Source organism: Wyeomyia smithii, chromosome 2, assembly GCF_029784165.1.
Source record: "Wyeomyia smithii strain HCP4-BCI-WySm-NY-G18 chromosome 2, ASM2978416v1, whole genome shotgun sequence".
NCBI classification, from domain to species: Eukaryota; Metazoa; Arthropoda; class Insecta; order Diptera; family Culicidae; genus Wyeomyia; species Wyeomyia smithii.
The window spans coordinates 5567283-5587085 of NC_073695.1; the positions used below are offsets into that span (position 1 = coordinate 5567283).

The 19803-nt window shown below is 43.3% G+C and overlaps 2 protein-coding genes across 12 annotated transcripts; one reads left to right on the forward strand and one right to left on the reverse strand.

Moving 5' to 3' along the window:
• Positions 1–5910: 5910 nt before the first annotated feature.
• On the reverse strand, positions 5911–8296 carry LOC129724104 (PXMP2/4 family protein 3). Of its 8 annotated transcripts, none has more exons than XM_055678731.1 (5): positions 8141–8279; positions 7668–7729; positions 7441–7560; positions 6704–7079; positions 5911–6642 (listed from the first exon to the last, which is right to left on the reverse strand). In XM_055678731.1, exons 3-5 carry the CDS (start codon positions 7527–7529, stop codon positions 6529–6531), a joined length of 579 nt encoding a protein of 192 aa, XP_055534706.1. In that variant the 5' UTR covers positions 7530–7560; positions 7668–7729; positions 8141–8279; the 3' UTR covers positions 5911–6528. The 8 variants fall into 8 exon arrangements, with proteins under 8 accessions (XP_055534706.1, XP_055534712.1, XP_055534713.1 ...); XM_055678737.1 differs by having other exon boundaries at positions 8081–8255; XM_055678738.1 differs by having other exon boundaries at positions 8106–8241.
• A 4020-nt stretch (positions 8297–12316) lies between these two features.
• LOC129724521 (E3 ubiquitin-protein ligase RNF185-like) lies at positions 12317–15351 on the forward strand. Of its 4 annotated transcripts, none has more exons than XM_055679487.1 (3): positions 12317–12444; positions 14121–14597; positions 14658–15351. In XM_055679487.1, exons 2-3 carry the CDS (start codon positions 14143–14145, stop codon positions 14923–14925), a joined length of 723 nt encoding a protein of 240 aa, XP_055535462.1. In that variant the 5' UTR covers positions 12317–12444; positions 14121–14142; the 3' UTR covers positions 14926–15351. The 4 variants fall into 4 exon arrangements, with proteins under 4 accessions (XP_055535462.1, XP_055535459.1, XP_055535460.1 ...); XM_055679484.1 differs by lacking the exon at positions 12317–12444 and adding an exon at positions 12449–12893; XM_055679485.1 differs by lacking the exon at positions 12317–12444 and adding an exon at positions 12942–13355.
• Positions 15352–19803: the final 4452 nt, after the last annotated feature.

Sequence of the window (19803 nt, forward strand, 5' to 3'; positions counted from 1 at the left end):
ACAGCAGAATCACCAGTAACCATTCAAACTCTGATCGACGAGTTTCAGCGGCTCGTCAATTTCAAGTCGGACACCACAATGATCGAGCAACCCTCTAGCTCAACGAATTCGGTCCACAGCATCTCAGAGAAAAAACCCGGTAATCAACAACTTCCACCGAAAACGTGGACAAATAGACTATGTTCGCGACTGTCCATTTTCTGAGCATCTTTGCAAAGTATGCAACCGTACTGGTCATAAAGAAAACTACTGCGGCTGTGCAAAAAAATCTTCAAACAACCCTTGCACTCAATCCCGAGAAAAATAGCAATTCAAAAAGAAGGCTAGTTTCAGACCCGACGCCAAAGTAATTTTCGTGAATCATATCGCTAACAGCGCCAGAAAACGAAAATATGTGACAATCACCATCAACAATGTCGCTGACTCTGCAAGCGATATCACAGTAATTTCCGAATCAATGTGACGCCCGAAGCTGACACCATCATCGATTGAAGCATCCAACGCATCCGGTGGACTCCTCGCCCTCATCGGCGAATTTCATTGCGAAGTTACCCTCAACGGCATGGTCAAGCGTGGCCATTGTTTCGTGACGTCATCACCGGATCTCAATGTGCTCGAATTGATTGGATCGATATGTTCCGCCTATGGTCAGTTCCATTCGATACACTTTGCAGTAAAGTCGCAATAGTTCCTGGGTCGTGTTCTAAGGAAATCATATCGCAACTTTAAGCTAACCATCCGGCAGTCTTCGATAATTCACTGGGACACTGCACAAAGACAATGGTCAAAATGGTCAAAATGGGAATCATCACACCGATCGATTTCTCCGAGTGGACTGCTCCGACTATTCCACTGGCCTCAACGATGCACTGGAAGCCAATCACTATCCTCTTCCAACTCCAGAAGAAATTTTCGCGCAGCTCAACGGGAGTGCCATCTTCAGCATTATAGACCGCTCCGATGCGTATCTTCAGCTGGAAGTAGATGATGAAGCAAAAAAAACTTCTCACCATAAATACGCACCAGGGTCTCTTCGCCTTGTACCAGGGGTAAAATCAGCGCCTGGGGCTTTCCAACGGATTGTTGACATTCCCGGGGTACGTTCGTTTCTTGACGATGCTATCATCTTTGGACCAGCCTGGGAGGCACACAAGGCCTCATTGGACATGTTCTTCGACGTTTGAAGAAGTATGGATTTCACGTCAAACTGGAGAAATGCCATTTTTTCCAAACCGGAATCAAGTACTCGGGGCACATTATCGACAGCAAAGGCATCCATCCCGATCCAGAAAAGCTCCAAGTCATCGCTTCTATCCCGGAACCAACCAACGTTTCCGAGCTTCGTTCCTTTCTGGGAGCCGTTAACTTCTACGGCCGGTTTGTTCGTAACATCCATGAGCTTCGCCATCCTCTCGACAAACTACTCAAGGAGGATACCAAGCGGCAGTGGAATACCGATTGCCAACGGTCTTTTGAGCAATTCCAACAAGTTCTGCAGTCCGAACTGTTGCTGATCCCAAATTCCAATCATCGTAGCGGCGGACGCTTCCAGCACGGGCATCGGTGCAATGATCTTCCACGCATTTCCCAATGGAAACTTGAAGGCAATTCAGCACGCATCGAGATCCCTCACCCAGGCAGAGCAAGCTTATGGACAGCCCGAAAAGAAAGCACTTGCGCTAACCTATAGCGTAACAAAGTTCCACAAGTACTTGTTGGGTCGACGATTCACTCTTCTCACTGACCACAAGCCATTGCTATCAATCTTTGGGTCAAAGAAGGGTATTTCATTACATACCGCGAATTGACTTCAGCGGTGGGCGTTGATGCTACTTAACTACGACTTCGACATCCGTCACATTTCCACCAACGGCTTCGGTTGCGCCGATATGCTGTCTAGACTGATCGACCGTACCAAACAGCCCGAGGAAAATTACGTCGTAGCAGCGAGTTGCATAGAAGATGACATGATGAGCAATGTTCGTGATGCGATTGAACAAAAACCAGTTTCTTTCGCAGCTATCCAAGCTGCAACGAAGACTGACAAGGCGCTACAAATTGTGCTGCAGTAAATTCGTGAAGGCTGGCCAACAGATACACGATCAATCACGACTCCAGACGTTCGTACCTACTTCAGCAAACGAGAATCCCTTACTCATGTCAATGGTTGTATTCTGTTTCACGACAGAGTTGTCGTTCCGAGAAAGTTCCGCAGGCAAATCCTAAAGCAGTTTCATCGCGGACATCCTGACATAGTTCGCATGAAGTCCATTGCACGAAGTTTTATTTTCTGGCCAGGAATCGATAATGACATCGAAGAATTCGTCCGGAACTGTACTCGATGCTGCACTGCTGGGAAAGTACCTGTCAAAACAACTCTGGAATCTTGGCCCATTCCTGATAAGCCGTGGTCACGCATTAATGTGGACTATTCTGGACCTGTGGATGGCATTTACTTTTTGGTGGTCGTTGATCCATACACTAAGTGGCCAGAAGTGTACGCAAATAAATCTACAACCAGCAGAGCTACAACGAAGATGCTATCGCAAGCGTTCGCAACGTTTGGTGTACCAGAAACCATCGTCTCGGATAACGGTACCCAATTCACTAGCCACGAGTTCCAAGTTTTCTGCAAAAAAACAAGGTATTCGTCACATTCGCACTGCACCATATCATCCCCAGTCAAACGGATTGGCGTAAGGGTTCGTGGATACTTTGAAGCATGCCCTGCGAAAAATTCATCGGGAGGAGAGACTTAGGAAGCATTACAAACATTTCTACAAGCCTACAAACCATGATCAAACCATTTCAACAGCACAAGCGAAAACAGCACAACAAAATGATCAGTTCAACTAGAAACAGTTCGTTCCCGGTGACTTAGTGTATGCTCAAGTCCATCAAGGCAACATTTGGAATTGGGAAGCCGCCACGATCATTGAATGAATCGAAAGAGTTAATTACAACGTATTTCTGCAAGATCGACAACGACTAATACGTTCGAACATTGATCAATTAAAACCACGTTCGGTGGAGGTGATTCCAAATGCAACTACAAGTCATGATCCATTGTCCATATTCGTCGATGGATTTGAATTAGACATACCAGCTGTTTAAGCTGTGGAACCAAATTTCACATTACTTCTCAGATGACAGCAATGAAGAAGATGATCCACCACAGCCAGGTCCAGTGTCGATTCCGGTTTCACCGCCTGTAAGACCAAAACGAAATATTCAGTTGCCAGCTAGGTTCCGGCCGTACTGGATGGCTTAAGGGGGGAGATGTTCCATTCCAATCAATCGCAGCAATCACTAGCTGTAGTTGAGAGAAAAATTATTTCATTCCAATTGTAATCGTCAAACTAGAATAAATCAACTCAATAAATTCTCCGCTCGCGAGCTGGTCTGTTGAGTCAGCTCGTTGGAAGATTCATATTGTTGCAGCGGCATTTGTTCCTAACTAATGTGCTAATGTTTTGTATTGAAGAGAAACGTGAAGGCTCAAAGAAGAATTGTAGCCAACTGAATCAACTGAATCGTACGCTGCCCTGAAATCTATGAACAGATGGTGGGTCTGCAAGTTGGATTCTCGGAATTTATCGAGGATTTGTCGCAGTGTGAACATTTGGTCCGTGGTAGAGCTTCCCCCTCACAAACCACATTGGTACTCTCCAACAATGGTTTCCTGCAACGGCCTCAGTCGATGAAACAGGATGCGGGAGAAAATTTTCTTCATCAGCCCACATACAGCTGTTCGCTCCCAACTTTGAAAAACTCTGCGGGAATGCCATCCTTCCCAGCCTGCCTTGCAGTTCTTCAGCTCTTTAACTGCTTTAACTTCTTCTTTAACTTCTTCACCTCGTCCATGGTTGGTGGATTTACAGCTTGCCGATCATTCTCAACGTCAATCCTACTCTTTTCGACGTCTCTATCTTTCTCACCGTTCAACAGCATGTTGTTTCCGACGTTTGGCCACCTCTAATTCATCAATAATCAGGTTTCCCTCCCTATCATTGCACATGAAAGGGGCAGACACGTTTCGGTTCCTGATGAAGTCTTATTTCAGCGCCACTAGCTGCTCGATAGCTCACTTCACCGTAGCGGTTCTTCTTATCCGTCGCTCGCTGGCACTCAGCGTCAAACCACTAGTTAGACGTGGTTGTTGTAGCTGTACCCAACACTTCTCGCGCTGTGATGCCGATCGTACTTATAGATATGGACATCTAATATAATAATTATAATGGAGTGTAGTAGTAGTAGTAGTAGTAGCGTGGTCCTCGTGGTTCTGTGGTCAGCAATGTCGGTCGGCTAGCTCTCCCACACGGTTGTGATGTTGGATTCGATTCCCGATCAGGTCGAGGATCTTTTCGAGCTGGAAATTTTCTCGACTCAGCACTGCGGCACGGTGTACCGTTGTATCGTTGTACCTATCCTACAACATGCAAAATCTGCCAAAAACAATATCGATAACGAATTCGGAGTATGTGAGAGTGGCGTATGGAGGCGAAGAATAAACCACGAGCTGGCGCAACTCTACGGTGAACCCAGTATTCAGAAAATCGCGAAATCTGGAAGATACAATGAGCAGAACATGTTGTAAGAATGCCGCACAAAGATCCTGCAAAAATGGAGTTCGTCTCGAATCCGGCCGGTACAAGACGCAGAGGCGCGCAACGAGCTAGATGGTTGTAGCAAGTGGAGCAAGATCTTGGAAGTGTAGGGCGTTCAAGAAACAGAACGCAAGCTGCCATGGACCGAGTGCGTGGGCGTTACATTGTGGCGCAGGTTTAATCCTGGGGGATGTTTCACCAGGAAAGGTAAGGGGGAGAAAGCTGGTGGGCTGGAAAGGTAAAATGGTGAAGTTCATTTCACACACCATTCATTTCACCTTGTGCTCGTGTCTCATACACAACCTCTCCAACTTTTTTATAACCGGTATTCGGTCTTATCTTTTTTTAGTTTTGACATGTTAATAGGAAACTCAATGAAAACTGAGACATCTATGCGTATAACGGCCGCGTAGTAGAGCCAAAAAAATGTTACTTGTTATTTTATCTAAAGGGATTTTTTAATATCATATTCTAAGCGGTAATAGTTTTTTCTTGCTAGATTCCATTCCAGGCATTCAGATGTATATATATAGAACGTCGGACAGATAGTCATGTGTTCTATAAAAACACTTTCGGTCGATGAGCAAAAATGGTATGCTTACATAGTCATTTGTTTATTCAACGGTACAGCCGTTTTATCAATTTACTTATTTAATAATTAAAAATAAATTTATCAATTTATTTTTTATTTCTCTCTTTTTTGCGCTAATCGTGCAATCTAGGTAGGTACCAGAAAAGAGTCCAACTTGTACTGGAGGACAGGATTGCGTTCTAAAAATAGATGCAGCTTCAAAAAAAGGTATGTGACATTAAGGTGAAACGGGATTATGGTCTTTTCCTATACAATTTTGAGGTTAGAGTTCTTTTTACTTTTGTAGTTTGAGCGTAAAAAATTCGGCTTCCACTAAATAAACAGCACTCAAATTGCTACTTCAGGCATGCAACAGTTGTGAAAACAATTGATCAAAGTTTCATGTACGTAGTCTTCATAAATCAAGTAAAAATTAGATTGCAAAGAGACATAACCGATATGAACATGTTAGCATTAAATACACTACATGGACGGTTTAGTCAGTGAAGAAAACGGAACGATAAAATTTCGAATTTATCTATTTTTCAAAATCAAACCTTTGGGCTGATGACTGTTTCAAATAATCACAAGAATTATGAAACTGAAGCTGGTATGTACATTAAAAATAATTATCACACTGTCTGATTCTGATTTTTTTTAATTAATGTACGTTTAACTAGAGTCAGGATTGTTCGTTATGTTGAAAAGAAACAAAAGCAAACGCTTAATCGCTTGTACTGTGATATAAAAATGCTATATTTTTACCCATGATAACTTACATCCGAGAACAAAAGATTTAACAGAGAAAAAAGTCTTGAACCTCCCTTACCTAAATGGAACGCTAATAACTGAACTGGATATCCTCTCACAAATATTATTGCATTATTTCTCCATGTACGGAAGCAAAATTTTCTTAAATGCTGAACAAGTCTATAATTTTAAATGTATCCTATGTTGCTAATATTATATTTTTTCTGGTTTTCCGATAGCTGTCGAACGCGCGCGTGTCTTATATGCGAAATTTAAAAAGGCTGGTATTTATTTGTTAGTGTTTGCTGGCATTATGCAAATTTACTAAATGTTATCTTTTTGTTGCTATTGTTCTGCTTTTCATTTGACTGTGTTGCACGAACTAAGCTGCGCGAATCTTGGTTTACCTTTTGTTAATTCGGTCGCGCAGACCTCCACTCCGGTGTTTTCTCTTCACACGATCCATTACACTATGCCCCCTGCCAGCTTTTCGTAGGACGTAGGTTTTTCCGGTGCCACGTAATTGTCAACATCGTCGTCATCATTGCGGCGCTTCCCCGTCAATACCGCGAAAGGCCAGAAAGAGACGTTCACCGCTACTCAGGTGTTTCTCTGCTCCTCCGCCTGTCGGCGACGGAGTTCGGCCTTTCGGCGCTTAGCCGATAGGAAGACTATCCAGCAGAAGCCGATGATGTTTGCGACAAGAACGCGTAACTGTTTAATACAATCATTTGTTAGTAAAGCAATCACCAACCTCTGCCAAGTTCCTACTCACCATCGGCGGCACAAATTTAAAGTTTATCAGCACAGGTAGCGTCAGATACTTCCAGTTGTTCACCAAAATCAGCTTATACAAATCGTTCATATTATTGCATCCATCTTCATGGCTTTTGCCCTCGAAACGGGTGATGAAATAAAGCGATAGGGCAGTAATAGCCGGAGCAAAGATGGCTCGCTCCCCGAGCAGCATCAGCAACTGCTTGAAGCGACGATCTTCGGTAACTCGCTCCAGCCATTTATAGAAATAATGCGACAGAGGACCGGTGAAAATTAAACCAAACAAACCATAGGCCACCAACGTGTTGCTATTGGCCTTCTTTGCACCAGCAATCTTTTGGGAGCAATAGTTAGCCGAGGTTGCAATGACGCAGCTGAAAATAGGCAAGATTTTAATCTACAGCGATTACCGATGCATATACAATTTTGGTATAAAAAGCAGGTCCATGATTAATGGGATACAGTGAAAGACGTTATCAGTGAGAAATTACTTGCAGGCAACAGTGAGATAAGATTGCTACAGGCTGTTCTCGGATTCACAAATGTGCAAACTTCGTCACCAATAAATGCATATTGTTTAAGAGTATCGAAATTGTGAAATTGCTTACACCAGCTTTATCAGTTAAACAATGTTCCTTTGCGCGAAAAATAACATGCAATGCAAGACATTTTCAACAAAAACTGTACGTCTGCGGAATACCATAAACCTCTGAAAGGTTCAATAGGTCAACTCACCTTGTAATTGCCTTCGTTCTTACTGGGTGATCGAACAGTTGTTCAAAATACGACCCCAGCAGCGTGTAAATTGGTTTCGACAGTGACATCTTCTCTAAGATGCACGTAACAGTTCAAATCCTGTTGCCAGCAATAAGTCAGTAAAAAAAAAACAAGATTAGTGGATTCTAGTTTTGATTAGAAAAACATTGGAAATCAACTAAATCTTATTCTGATGTTATTTATACCTAGTATACTATGATAACCAGTCCGGCCTTTGGTCGCCGGTAGACTGTCAGGATAAACCGAACTGAAATGTATAATTAGCCAATTACCTAATTGAGCGGACCGTGTGGTAAAGTCACTTATCTTCACACTAGGCTGAAATGAACTGTGTACTGCTGATTATTTTGCTGGATTGATAGCCCTTTCGGGGTGGTATTGGTGTGATAATTCAAGAAAAAAATAGTGGTATAAATGATAAAGCCTAATCGGTGAGGTGATAAGTGTGTAAACAGCATAAAGTTGCTGCGGAATGTACCTACTGTATTATTGGTATTATGCTAATATAGCTGGAATACATGGACGTCAAACAGTTTGTACATGTTTGCCTACCAAACCTGAACGAATTTTAGTCTACCGAATAAAATTTGCCTCTTACCTGATATATGGCGAATAATACTTACTCACTACGTGCTAAAGGGAGTAGAAAGTTGAATACCTAACTGTTAATCGGATTTTTTCTCCCTCCGTTTGATTGTTTCTGCAATACTGCGTCAAAATGCGTTCAGAAAGACCGAAGTTTGCCAGAGGAGACAACCCTTTACCTGAATAAAAAACTTGCCAACCAGGAGGACCGTCTGCACCAGCTATATGGAAAACTCTCCCACTCAACAGAACTTTAAACGCAGCACCACTGTCAAATCTACGGGGCTTGTTAAATACGATGTTCTGAACTTCAATTTGTTAGAGAAAACAATACTTGGATTTCACAGGGATCATTAGGTACTTCAAATCAGTGATGAAAGCAGTTTTTTTTTGTTTTGTTTTTCGATAAGTCTTTAGAAAAGGATCCCGAAACACCATCTAGATGGTTTATTTAGCAAAGATATATGACGACAACTGTCGTTTCGACAATTTTAAAACGGGCAATCAACCACCGAGAAGAGAATGATGAACCCCTGCTAGACAACATAAATCCTTTAGGTATGTTAATATTCTCAGGTTAATATCACATCTATTTGTTTATGTTTACATTTTTCGCTCTCCGATATTCTGTCGATTTTGATGTTGATTTTGTAATACGAACAATAGGGTTTTTTTTTTGTTCTCGCTTGTTTTCCGTCGGTCTAGTTCCGCCACTGTTGTGGCCAATCACCGACGCCCAGGGAGGCGACTCCACACCCAGGACCCTAACTCACGACCCGTTTATTAACGGAACGGCGCCAACGGCTTTACTTCCTCGTGCGATGAAAGGCGTGATCCCAGAGATTTTTCGCCTCAGAAAATCTCCCGGTGTCGGCTAGGGTTGAATCTAGACCAGTTGGGTTGGATGTGAGTGGATCACGCCACCTCACAACCATCGACACCTATGTCGGCGGTGGGATTCGAACCCAGACGTTGAGCGTGGTTGGCGGAGACGTTACCAACCACACTAGGCCCCCGCTCCAAACAATAGGGTTGTTCAGCTATATCATTTTTTATATCATCTGGAAGAGCTACATTTTCTAAGCAAAACGTGAGTTTCAAAAATGTCCTATCGCTGTCCTTCAATTTTTAAATCAAGATTTAAAATACAGTTCGCCCATATATCAACCAAATGAAGAATAAAAATCGCCCTGAAACGCTTGAATGACAGTTGGTGCATGGGCGAACTGTCATTGTATCGATTTAGAGCAGATTTCGGGCAATTTTGATTCGTGATTTTGGAGAATCACGTTTTGTTTAGAAAATGCAGCTCTTTCAGATGATATAAAAACTGATATAGCTAAACAACCCAATTCAGAAGAGTTTAGAATAAGTGATTTTAATTAGTGGTGTTTGGTGTGTGTGGTGAAACGCGAAATGCGCTGCCCTCTTAAAAATTGTAAATCTGATATGCACTCATCGGTTCGAATTGAAAACGGGCTTTCAACACACAGGTGGATCTTATTAAAGACATCCAGATAATAGTGCTTCTGTTATAAGTATATATAATTTAAAAATTTTAAATCCAAAAATGCAACGATAAATACTTTGTAATATTGAATATTGGAAATATTTCGCAATATATCAATGGTGTCTTGCTCCTAGGTTGATACTGAAATTTTGTATTTCTCGCTACAGTAAAACGCGTAACAATTTAGATTTACGTAACAACAAACTTACAACGATTAGACCCTTCAATAATCTAATAGTTGTAAGTTATTAAAACTTATCATTTTCGAAGGACATTAGTCATTTTTCGTGATTCATAATTCATAATTATATGTCCCAAATGGTCTCGTGGTACGATGCTAGCCTAACAAGCCAGTCGTCGTAGGTTCGAGTCTCGGCTCGGGAGAGACTGTTAGTGTCAGTAATATCGTAGCGCTAGCCCCGCAATTGTCCTGTACACTTAATGGTTGGCTGCGAAGTCTGTGTATAAATAAACAGAAGGTCGAGTTCCGAATCGTAATGTAGCACCAAGGCTTTGCTTTTTTATTCATAATTAATATCTGAAGCACATCAGTACAATAATTACGTCCAATGACGAACTAAACACTGATATCACAAAGGATTATCACAGGCTAACAGACATAACACTTGGAACAAATTTTCAATAATTTCGTCGTTCGAATGATACCAGTACTTTATGTTAGAAACACAAGCACCATCTGCTGCCGTGTTCGCGCTTCGTCTTGTATTTCGACATCAGTGCTAGCGTACGTGCATGTGTCAAATAGGGAACTACAAAATGTATATGAGATTGCATGACACGCTCCGACGCTCCAGACGGCGTTATCGCGCGATGACTGTTATTCGATTGGAAATTTTGAAATGATTGTTTTTTTGTGGCGATGGAGCTAGGTTCCAGTGTTACGTCTGTTAGTCTGTGGGATTACTATCCATAGCTGAATATCACAGAAGGACTGGCAAGACATTTCTTTTAATAAGCGCAGTATGCAGTTCAAAAAGAAATGCATTTTCCTATCTCAATCCCATGTCAAATTCAGGCACTGAATCAGGCAATGAAATTTCTTCTTATGGGCAGTACGCAGCTAAAAAGAAATCATAAACCGAAAAAGAAAACAAAGTTCACTTGGTGTGAACAATGCTGTGAAGCTAAATGTCACTTGTTCTTGCGCGGAATAATGAGCACTAACATTATTCAGGTACTGAAAGAGTCAGGCAGTTAGTTGGTCGTCTCACATCAAATCGCGTTTGAAAAAACAAGTGTGTTCAAGTGTTTTACGATAAAAAAAAGCAAAAATCATGCGCTCACTGACGTCCAGTATCGTTACTGTGAAGCATCCTCAGCTGCCAAAATTCCGTTTGGTAAAAAGGGCAAGATTTCGTGAACCTCTTTTCTTTTCAACTGCGTACCATCAAAAACATCATATCAAGAAGACTGGGAACTCTGCCCGAGATTGAGCGACAGTTTTGGCAGCGCAGTCTTTCGAGTAAAAGTGGAACTGACGCATGCTAGTGTGTGCTGGCGATGCAAATGCAAGCCGATCGCACAGGTTGGACCACCACATACGCCCACTCTGTCTTCGCAGCGATGCAAACTTCCACCTTCAATGGATGGAGTGCGCTGTTTAATTTGACGCTCGTCATTTGTATAGGATCGATCCAAAGATGCCAGTCTTCTTGATATGATGTTTTTGGTACTATGCTATACAGATGAGAAGTAAAATGACCTGCCCGTGTCTATGGTCTAATTCTCGCCAAACATGTGGAAAGGGCCCATGTGCCATATGTAAACAAGCCAAATTTTCTCGTTTTTTGATAAATACAACCGAAATCTGCCCTTAATAATAAGATTTATTGATAAAAGAATGTATTCTGAACCAAACAATCTTATTTGTACGGGTAGACTAAACTTGTATTCATTGAAAAAACGTGAAATTGTGGCTTGTTTACATATGGCACATGGGCCCTTTCCACATGTTTAGCGAGAATTATCAATAGACCATTTTACGAACTGACAGGTGTCACATATCCTGCTGATATTGGTGTTGCTTTCACGTGCGTTATCTCAGCGGTTTCGAGCTTTATGTCAAAATTTTATTCATGAATTGAGTTCTCAAACGTCTCGTAAAATGGTCTATGACGGCTCTGCCGTCGTTTTATTGTTTGTATCTATCGAGCGCTATTCGGGTTATTCGCGTTGAAAGAGATTTTGAAGGCTGTTCGCACCTACGTGAACTCTCATATGCAATTGTCAAAATGTGCGTGATGACAAAAGCAAAAATATTTCCTTCCTTCTTTTTCGCATGCAAAAACCAAACAAATATCAGCAACACCGTCAACGCGAATATAGGGTTACGCACAATAGTTGTTCAAAAGGTCGTATACCAAAATCTGACTGTTAATTTTTTCGTGTGCCAATGATGTTGGTAACGCGTCAAATTCATGGTAGCTGATAGTCTTGCCAACCACGTGGAGAATAATCAATTTTCATTAAAAAAACCCAATTCATGCACAAGTTGTGCTTCTCCTTCAAGAGAAATGGTATTTAATCGGGAAAAGTAATATTTGATTTCTGTTACGTAATATGTTTTCTAGCCCGACTGGTTCGGAACTCTCCACTCCTCTACTGTCAGTCCAGTCTCTATTCGGGTTATTCGCGTTGAAAGAGATTTTTAAGGCTATTCGCACCTACGTGAACACTCAAATGTAATTGTCAAAATGTGCGTGATGACAAAAGCAAAAATATTTCCTTCCTTCTTTTTCGCATGCAAAAACCAAACAAATATCAGCAACACCGTCAACGCGAATTGTTGTATTTATCTCGAATGGAAGTTTTTGAACAAAAGTTGTCAAAAAACGAGCTTTTGACAGGTACACTTCTTTTTTATGTCGAGATTCTATCGCATTAGTGCGAGTTGCATCGATTTGGTTCATTGGTACACGTACAGAGAGCGGAACAGTTTTATAGCCAGCACGAAAGAAAAATCTGGACTTCGCAGTCGCAAAATTGATAGCTCTGGCAAGTGAACAGTATTTTGCGAAATCGTTATCACAAATTGTGACGTCTTAGGTTGTTTACACTGTTTTTACCTTGTACTAGTCATTCGTTTAAAAGTACACTAACGGGAGTGTGTAAAGAATTGTTTCGTGCCAGCTTTCGCTTTCCTCGAACGACAAACAGTGTGATTTCTATTTTGCAAAAGTTTATGTTGATGAAAGTGAGATTTACAAAGATTCTAAAAGACTAGTGCAAACACCAATATTTTGGTTTTTATGAAATCGAAACAAATTTTACCATCAACGTGAAGAATAATTTCATAGTAAGTTTTTTTCCACCATAATTTTCATTAGCTATGTGCAGGTGCAAGATACAACATAGTGGAAAGTTTGGATGTTTTGAGTGGTTTTCTGACTGGAAATCTGTTCACTAAAGATTAAACCGAAAGTAGTGGGAAAAGGAAACCTGGGAGGGTGTTGACCTTCACCACTGGTTTTGACTTCGTGCATCGATGGCCTTTGGGCGTTGACAAATTTCATCGTTCAGTGAAACTTCAGACTGAATAGATTTTATCGAACTGCCGCCTGTAGTCGTTCTACTCGTGTTCGCTAAATTTCGAAGCTAATTAATTCTAATAAACGAGCAAAACGCAAACCAGCCAGTCCTAGCCGATAGTAGAATCAGGCGATCGATTCACGTCACACTTTTTTTCTACATGGATTGTGTATGTTTGTGAAGGTGCTTCTAGACGGAAAAATTTGATAAGCACGAAGAGGAAATAAAGGTATGACGTGGTCTATAGTTGAATTCAACATTTGGGGAAACAAAGCAGGCGAGTGTGCTATGAAAAAGAAGCAACAAAACAAATAAATCAAGGTCGTTTAAGCAAAACAGATAAATCCTACTGATATTTTTATCTGCAATCGTACAAGTGTTTCTGTTCTGTTCAGTAGACACAAAGTGCCTGAGGCACATCAAAAATGTTATTAGTGGACATCTGCGACAGAATGAGTTTTTAGAAACCAACAGATATATTATGCATGAGGAAAGTGCCTCTGAGGAATGGACTAACTATTGATCTACGCAGAACCGAAATATGAGAAAATATATAAAACACAATATAAACTATTTCTTCAGGCAATTCTGAAAGAAACGTTTGCCTGTCATAATTAGCCCTAGATAATCGATAGCGAGTTTGAAAGGGCAATAGACAAATCGAAACCTTTCTGAGTTCTGCTCCAAATCCAATTTGATATAAATCATACAAGAGATAAATATCGAAAAGCACAGGAAACCAGTGAACTTCCAATCAAAGAAGGTTTTTTAACTGAAGTGTTAAAATCGCCATCAATTTAATTTATTGAAATTGATTAGGTTATTTTTAGAAACTGGACATTGTGAGTTTCTCATTTATTTTTGAATTTTTATTTCTAATGCACCCAAATAAGCTCAATCCTGACAGACAGAACCTCAAAATGTTGAGAAAAGAAACACAAGAATTACGTATGTTCCAACATATCGGTTAATTTCAAGTAACCTACCTTTTCAGAGAGAAGGCATCACACTTCATAATGGCTTCGACTATCGAGCGCAATTCACACCAGGCACCCACAGCACCCAGTTTGGAAGACCTTAACTCAGCCTCCACATCAGCTGCCAGTGGCAGCACTTTTGCCGAAGCAGACAGAATCACGAAGACAACAACGTCCTCAGAAGCGAGCAGTTCAGAGCCACCAAAGGCATCCACAGAATCGGCTGGTAGCAGCGGAAGAGGTGAAAAATCCAAAATCAACACAGAAAACGGCAGCGAAGAGGAAAAAAAGGATGATTCCATGTTCGAATGCAATATCTGCCTGGACACAGCCAAAGACGCGGTGGTCAGTATGTGCGGCCATCTCTTCTGCTGGCCTTGTATACACCAGTGGATGAATGGCTACCGAAATACGTGTCCGGTTTGTAAATCATCCATCAACAAGGAAAAAGTCATTCCACTGTACGGACGGGGTGGCAGCAAGGAAGATCCGAGGTAAGATTATTTTGTTCTCAATAACTGAATCCAACTCTAAACGGGACAATTTACTTACAGAAAAACCGTTCCACCGCGTCCAGCTGGGCAGCGAACTGAACCAGAGCAGCCGCAGGGTTTCCAAGGCTTCACCGGGGACGGTGGATTCCACATGTCATTCGGCATAGGAGCTTTCCCGTTTGGTTTTTTCACTTCTACTCTCAACTTTGGCGATTTTAGGGGCAATCCTCCACACGAGAATACGCGCGAGTTCGACGAGGACCAGTTTCTGTCGCAAATCTTCTTGTACGTGGCATTGGTATTTATGGCTTGGCTGGTATTGGCTTAGATTACGCAAAGGAAAAATCGTCGCGATGAACCGATTAGCTTTGCTAATCAACTGCAAAAATGTAAATGCGTTGTGATATAAATTTTTACAAACCCGCAATGAAAAATGAACGTTTTGTCCCACGAATCATTATGAACAATAAACTGGTGTTTTGGGTTTAGAAAACAAAATAGTCCGTGAAAAATAAAAGACCACAAGTTTTTTTAAAGACACAAACGAAGCGAGGAAGAATGTATTAAAAAAAAATAGCTAGTTTTCAGCGTATCCCTTTCTTTTTCTATAATCTCGTAAGTCACCGAGATAAACTGATTTACTCAGCGTATCATGCGTGAGATTTTCTTCTGGCAATTGTTGTATATTTCTGTTTTATCTGCCTCTATATTCTGAATATGTCTATTAAACGAATAAAATGATGAAAGTTGAAAATATTGTTTTTTATTCGAAGCAGTCTTAAACAAAATGTAATTCATTCAACGACTCGTAGACGAATAAATTTTTAAAAGGAAGCAACTGTTGTAATCAGTAACCAAGATGACCATTTTTAACTACAGGCAATTAGGTTAGCTACTTTATCGAAGCTCTTAGTTTTATGTATCTTAGGCTTAAAGTAAACTTAAAGTAGCCTATGCGAGCTATCAAAAGCAATCCTTTCGGTTGTCAATTTTAAACTACATTTTAACGAAAGGTTAAGAAAATGAATCCACGAAGTTGACCAGCTATAAAACACTGATCTGAACGGTAGCCCTCTACGGTCACGAAGCTTGGACCATGCTTCTTGAAGTTTTGAATGGAAGGTTCTGCGTACCATCTGCGGTGGAGTGCAGATGGAAGAACCACGAGATGCATCCGCTGCTGGGTGAACCACTCATCGTTCGAACGGCGAAAATCAGGAGACTACGGTGGACTGGGCCCTCCCAGCTGGTCTCGAGGTACGATGCTGGCCTAACAAACCAGTCATCGTAGGTTCGAGTCTCGGCCCGGGACAGACTGGTTGTATCAGTAGGATCGTAGCGCTAGCCCCGCAATTGTCCTGTACACTTAACAGTTGGCTGCGAAGTCTGTGTAAAATAAACAGAATTCTGGTCGAGTTCCGAATCGGAATGTAGCACCAAGGCTTTGCTTATTACGGTGGACTGGGCATGTGGTAAGGATGTCGGGCGACAGCCCGGTGAAAATGGATCTCGACAATGACCCGATTGGCTCGATCAAGTAGAAGACGAACTGCAAAGCTTCCGCAGATGACATGACTGGCGAGCTGCAGCCAACCAGACCGAATTGAATGGAGAATATTTCGATTTTTGACGCAGAAGCAAGTCTGAAGGCAACATTCTGAGATAGGGGTGAAAATCTAAATACCGAAAACATCGAGAGCGTATAACGCAAATTGTCCGATTTCAAATACCCATAGCTCAGTCAGTTTTCAACGGATTTTCATCATTCTTGCAGCAACCGATTGGAAAATCAACTAAATGTCTACCAAAAAACGGAAACATATAGAAAAATGAAGAGCTCTGCTTCGAACGCAGAATTTGAGCAATCTTAGCTAAAAACAAGGCCAAACACCTTCAATAATTAGTAGGTATGATTGGAACAGAGATCCAAAGGTCGGAAATCGACCGCAGGCGCCATTTGATTTCTGATATGATAACTTCTCCCGTTGGGGTGACGCATAGAGTCCAAAAATTCTCTGCATATTACCCATGCATGAACCGGAATGATATGCAGAGGTCTTCGAACTTATCACTTGCGATCACTCACGAATGCAACAATGCAAGTGATGTAACAAATAATCTCATTCAGTTCTTCGTCAACCTTGCGGTCTGTTCTTTTGACGGTGAAAAAGGGCTCTTGATAACTTTGTTCCAGCAGCATTCAACATTATTTTTCGACGAACTCGAGCTATTTAAACCACATACTTACAGTAGAAGTCTTCACGTGTCATACAAATACCCAGCCGTAAACTGAGTATCTTTCATTACTCGTCAGTGGAGGTGAGTATTTTTTCGGTTGGGTGTTTTTTTTTTTTTTTTGTTTCAGGTGGAGGGGAAATTTGCATCCAAACCCCTGAGGTGACCAACCTCAGGGAGTGTGGGGTTGGTTTGAATCAGTGACCGGACCCACTAAAACCCCTCCAGTCTCCAGCCCTTAATACTCCCCGGGACCACCGCTAGGTATTGCTTCGGGGAGCGGCTTTTGTGCTCTGTGCACCCTCTTGGTTCTATAGATCTCTTTGCTAACTTAGCTAACTAACCTGGAGACTGGCCGTTAGCTAACACTGGCGTGTCGGTGGTCAACCTGTCGCCTGTTTTGCAATTCTAAAACTATTTGAGAGGCGGCTGTACAAACCGCCCTCCAAATGTTTGGGTCTTTACACATCCTCCGAACTAGGTTGTCCGGAGTGGTGTCTGGCCCGCTCACTTCCATCATGTCGCTCCGCGCATGCACAAAACGAGGGCACACGAAGAAGACATGCTCAGCAGTTTCTTCCGCATCCGCGCACTCGGGACACATGGGGGACCCCGCATGCCCGAATCTGTGTAGATACTGCCTGAAGCAACCATGACCTGACAGAATCTGTGTCAAGTGGAAGTTAACTTCTCCATGGCGCCTCCCGACCCATCCGGATACGTCCGGAATAAGTCGATGCGTCCATCTACCCTTTGCGGAATTGGACCATTCCTGCTGCCATCTGATCATCGAGAATGACCTTCTGGTGCCTCGTATACCCCTTGTGTCACGTTGATCGAAGCATTCTACGTCCTCCTTAATGGCTATGCTGATAGGCATCATGCCGGACAGGACGCAGATTGCGTCGTATGACACTGTACGGTACGCGCTCACAACCCTCAGGCACATGAACCTGTAGGTACTTTCCAGTTTTCGACGATGACTGTTGGTACCTAACGCTTTGGACCACGCTGGCCCACCATACCTAAGTATGGACGAAACCACGCTGGCAAGAAGTTTACGCTTGCTGCCATATACCGCTGAGCTATTGGACATCATTCGAGATAGTCCTGCAGCGGCCGTTGAAGCCCTCTTACAGGCATAGTCGACGTGACTCTTAAATGTGAGCTTATCGTCAACCATAACCCCCAAGAGCTTCAAGGAACGCCTTGAGGTAATGGTGCAGTCACCGACTCTGACCACCGCCTGTTGCTCTAATTTGCGGTTGTTCACAACCGTAACCTCCGTTTTATGGTGCGCTAACTCCAGTTTCCTAGAGTGCATCCAGTCTTCGACCTTGCGTATGCAGTGCGCGGCCGTCAACTTGACCTCTTCGATCGACTCGCCGTAGACCTCTAGCGTGATGTCGTCTGCGAAACCGACGATCACAACTCCTACAGGGAACTTTAGTTTCAACACCCCGTCATACATGACATTCCACAACACCGGGCCCAGGATGGAACCTTGCGGTACCCCTGCGATGATTGGGACGCACTTCTGACCCTCCTCCGTGTTGTAAACTAGTACCCGATTCTGGAAATAATTTTCCAAAATCTTGTACGACACCGGTACGTGGATGCTCCTAAGCGCGAGCGCTATGGAGTCCCAACTGGCGCTATTGAATGCATTCTTCACGTCAAGCGTGACGATTGCGCAATAGCGAATGCCCCAACTCTTACGCTGGAGTGCTACCTCTGCCGTCTTGGTGACAGAGAGAATAGCATCCAGCGTGGATCTACCTTTCCGGAAGCCGAACTGGTTACTTGCCAGACCGTTTACACCCTCTGTGTACTTCACCAGTCTGTTGAGGATAATCCTCTCAAGCACCTTGCCCGTAGTGTCCAGCAGACAGATAGGTCTGTATGCCGATGGGTCCCCTGGCGGTTTCCCAGCCTTCGGCAACAGCACCAATCTCTGTCGCTTCCACCTGTCCGGAAAGAGGTAGTCATCCAGGCACTTCTGCATGACTGCTCGAAATAGATCGGGGGCCACTTTCATGGCCGTCCTGATGGCCAAGTTCGGGATTCCATCCGGTCCCGGTGCCTTGCTCACCTTTAGGGAGTTGGCGATCACGATGAGTTCCTCATTCGTAACCCTTACCTCCTCCACAACCTCTGCACGGCTGCCGTCTCTCACGGATTGGATGCCCGGCAGGTTGGCCGACCATCCCTGGTCTGTGTCTGAGATACTGGAACGTCGGACGTGAGACTCAGCAACCGGAGGCCAAGGATTTGGCTCGTGTCGTGGAAAGAGTCCCTCGATGATACGCTCCAGCATCGCTGGTGATCGCTCTGCAGGCGCCAACACGCCTTTGGTCTTCGCCATTACGACTCTGTAGGCGTTTCCCCACGGATTCGTATTGGCACTCGCGCATAGCCTATCGAAGCAGGCCCTTTTGCTCGCCTTTATCGCACTTTTAAGCGTCGATCTTGCAGATCCGAATACTACACGGCGCTCTACCCTCTGTGCATCGGTACGTGCACGTTGCAACATCCGTCTTGCACGGAGGCACGCGCTACGGAGGTCCGCTATCGCGTCGGTCCACCAGTATACCGGTGACTTACCATTCCTAGGTTGGCGGGTCCTAGGCATGGTGGCGTCGCACGCCCGCGATAATGTGGCAACTAATTGGTCAGCACTCGGGCGGAGCCAACCGCCCCCCTTGCGCTCTCTTCTCATTGCTTCTGCAAATACCTCGGCATCGAAATGCGATGTCTTCCACCCGCGGACGGTCGGAGTATTGGCTCTACCCGTCGCCTGCCGCCTCACGTTCTGAACTACGCTATAGCAGACCGACTGGTGGTCACTATAGGTGTAGCCATCGTCTACCCTCCAGTTCACGATCAGTCCTGGGCTGGAGAACGTCACGTCGATGATCGACTCCGCACCATTTCTGCTGAATGTACACTTGGTTCCAACGTTGGCCAGATC